Here is a 3,802-nt window from a genome sequence, read left to right on the forward strand (position 1 = left end):
ACCTGCGTTTCTAACCCAGTGACCCTATATCGATCCACCGTGTCCTCCATCCCACCTCCCTAATTTTTCTGAAAGTGTTACATCTCTGGATTAATTTTAAGAGCGAGGTTTGAATATATCCTTCATTCAGTTACCAAAATAATTGACAATAAATTTAGTATCAATTATAAATCATAAAATATTAGAATGGCTGTGAATAGTAGATGCTTACCGACTAATTTCAAGATTCCTACTGATACATTTTCCCTGATATATCTTACGAATAATTCTACCAATAAAAGTCAGTGTGTAATAAATATATATTGTGAAAAAGTCCAGATACGAGACAGCAACCAGGACAATCAAAATATATGATACTCGTGTAGATGAACTTATCTTATGTTGTTTGACCTCCCAACCTCAGTATCTCTTAGAAATTAAATTAATTTTGCAATGTTAGTTATACTGTGGAGAAATTGTCATTTTTATTCGAAAAAAAAAAACAACGAGATTCTCATGGATGATCTTAAAAAAAAAATTCATACATCAACTATAGATTGAGTTATGAATGTGAGGTGGTATGGTATTGAGTTTAATATATCCCAATATATTTAAAATATCCCTCCTTAAATCATTGACATTTATTCCTGGCACGTTGTATTTGTATATATCTATGACCATCTTTTTATGGTATTAAATTGAAAGTACCAATTAAGATCTAAAAAAAATGTTTTTAAGTTGGATACAATTAAACAGAGAGAATTTATCTATAACTTTTTAATATAATCTAAAATCATTTTTTATTCGAAAATATGAAATCTTAATTAAATATATATTTAATAAACATCATTTAATATGTTATTGGCTTTACTTATCATTTTTTGTTATTTTGTTTGGGCTTTTTCATATTACTTATAACTAATTAATTAGTGTTTTTGTTCTTTATTTTTTATACAATAGATATTATTGTTTCTTTTTCATGCATTATTAAAATTGTAATTTAATAATTTTTCTGATATTCAAGTAATGTGTATATATATATCTTAACTTTGAATATCCAATTTGAAGTTTTCGGTTTTATTCATAGTTTCGGTGGTGTATATGACGAATATCTTGCATTTTTTCTTCTTGTTGGTCTAAAATTTGTTGTTTTTTTTTGTAGTGAATTTATTACTTTAACAATTTGATATAAGTTTTAATTTGTTCGTATCTATTTTTTTGATTGCCTATTTTTATAAATTATGGCTTTTGGTGTTAATTATTTTTATGTGGTATCATTGGTTATGTGTTATAAATTATAAATATTATAATTTGATTATCTTTGTACTATTTACATAAAGTAAGTAAGTGTACTGAACGTTTTGATGTAAATTTACTTTATGTATAACATCCTGCTTTTTCATATGTTCAATCTTATCTTTTATATTTCTTCGTTTTTTCTAAGTTTTTTTGTTGTTATGTAACCCAAAGTACAAACATATACACTGTTTTGTTCTATTAGTTACTATTACTTTTTTATAATTAAGAATATAAATAATGAAATAATGTTCTGAATGTATTAATGAATATAGATGTAGAATAGAGGTGTCGAATATCTAAGGTAATGAGTTTTTTTTAATGCACATTCTCTTATAAAATTGGGATAAACGATTAAATAAAATATCTCATTTTTCGGATAATTACTGTTTTAATCTGGAGGTTTAAAATGATAGTTACAAACATTACATGAAATTTTCTTTATTTCATAAATAGTTTGTACATATATACATATTGGTACAGCAAATACCAAAGTCGATTCAATTTCGCATTGTAGCTGATTGTTCTATCGATTAAACAATGTAAATATAGCGATGAAAATTATTGGCATCCATTAAAACAATGTAATTTTTTTTGTATTTTATTATGCAAAAGGATTAAAATCTAAACAGGGAAATTCACATTGTCAAACTTTTTTATATTATTAATTCAGGCAGTCCTTTGTACTGTTTATAGAAAATTGAAAGGCTTAGGGCATGAATATGACAAGCCGCATGATGAAAATTATTCAATAGAGCTTTTTTGAAAAATTCTATTTTTATTTAATGTTTTATATTTTTCATATTCCATAATATTATAACTAAACTTTTTGGATCTATTTTATTAGATAAAACAAAAAAAAAATGGCTGTGCAGTGAAACAGAGGACCTGAAAAATCTTATTGTTTTCAAAATTGTCGCTTGACACATTCTTGCCCGAAGCCATTCAATTAGAAATATAACTGAATATTTAGCAAGTCATTAAGATATTTAAATTATATAAATATTCTATTGTTTATAGGATAACAGCACTGTTGCGTAGCCGCTTCTTTCGACGCTTAATATTTCAATATCAAAAATAAACTTACAAAATAACGCACGAGCAGCCAGTATTTTTCTTTAGTAATTTCACTATCGAAAAGAAAATTTCTTCGATACCTTCGTACCTCAACGCTGAGCACTCAAGGTAGGCGTATGCACCAATTTCTTTAGCCATGATTTCTCCTTCCTTGTATTCGATTTGGTCCTTAGATCCATCCCTCAAGTCTTTCTTATTCGCCACTAAAAGTTTTGGTATCCCCGGTGGTGCGAACTCCTTGATCTCCGGAACCCAGTACTCCCTGACGTTTTCCAAACTGTCGATGCTGTCTATAGAGCAAACGATGACAATGACTTCGACATCGCAGTACAGCAGGCTACGTATGTGCTGCCAGTCCTCTTGTCCGGACGAATCAACTAAAAAAAGTTTAAAGTGCTTTTTTTTATAACTCATGTCTGCAACTTCGTTCTCAAATATGGTCGGTGTATAGCAACCTTGCGGAAAATGGCCTTTGGTAAAGACCTGCAAGATACTGGTTTTTCCACACATGGCATCACCAACAAATAGAATCTTCTCCGTTTTAATGTTATCCATAAATCCTTTGCACTGTACACTTGGATCACTCGACACTGACTGCCGATATTCGACGAGATAAGCTATCTCTGAGATGTTTGCTTATGTATCTAATCTAAACAATTGAAATGCACTTAGGCATCCGGAAAAAAGGTATGTGAGGTAAACCAAATTCTCTTGTGCTAAAATATATAAATACATGTTATTGTTAGTTGTTAGTGTAAACATAGTCTGTGAATTTTAACCTTTAATCCTTACTAAATGGTTTTAGGGAAACCGTTGTACCTTGGTTTAGTTTTTATTAATCTTTCATATCTTTTGAAATAAAAATTTTTATTTCAAAATAGAGCTTTTTTTTTAGTGAATAATAAATGACCCTCTACTGTACCAACATGGCCTCTTTTGTAACTTGGGCCATGACTTGTTCCCTACTTTATGAATTTACCATGAGCAATATTTATATTGTTATTTATTATTTACACAAAATAAATGAAAAACAGTGTTAAAAAACATTAAAAATATTATTGGAGAAGTTTGTCGGGGGGTGGGTTCCGCAAAGAACAACATAAATAAACAAAACCATATTTATTTATTTAATGGCGACGTTAAAAATATTAATACAGCCTCTGTGTTCAAATTAATTTTCATTATCTTTATAGTCAATTAATTAGGAATTAATATATCTGAGATCCTGAGCAGATCATTTTTTACTTCTACTTTGGGCCGGACCAGAGTACAATGTATAGCAGTGACGCATTTACAATCATATCACATAATTTTTTTGGGTCAGAGTATTCGCTTAAGTCTTAGGGTAAAATGCTTAGAGCATGCATTCATTTTAAACTAAATAGATTAGAAACCATAAAACAGCTAGTGTTTTCGAATCAATATACATAATTTTTTATTAAAATTATTA

At 28.7% G+C, this 3,802-nt stretch overlaps 1 protein-coding gene across 1 annotated transcript; it reads right to left on the bottom strand.

Annotated features, from left to right (window-relative positions):
- Positions 1-2,358: 2,358 nt before the first annotated feature.
- LOC106691807 (ras-like GTP-binding protein Rho1) lies at positions 2,359-2,907 on the bottom strand. The gene has a single exon (XM_014437698.3). The coding sequence runs from the start codon at positions 2,905-2,907 to the stop codon at positions 2,359-2,361; it is 549 nt and encodes a 182-aa protein (XP_014293184.1).
- Between the last annotated feature and the right edge of the window lie 895 nt (positions 2,908-3,802).

The sequence above is a fragment of the Halyomorpha halys genome, unplaced genomic scaffold, assembly GCF_000696795.3.
Source record: "Halyomorpha halys isolate HHAL.00 unplaced genomic scaffold, Hhal_1.1 Scaffold3311.1, whole genome shotgun sequence".
Classification (NCBI taxonomy): Eukaryota; Metazoa; Arthropoda; class Insecta; order Hemiptera; family Pentatomidae; genus Halyomorpha; species Halyomorpha halys.

Coding starts and splice junctions, on each gene's coding strand:
- LOC106691807 (XM_014437698.3), bottom strand. CDS start 2,907: ATGGATAACATTAAAACGGAGAAGATTCTATTTGTTGGTGATGCCATG.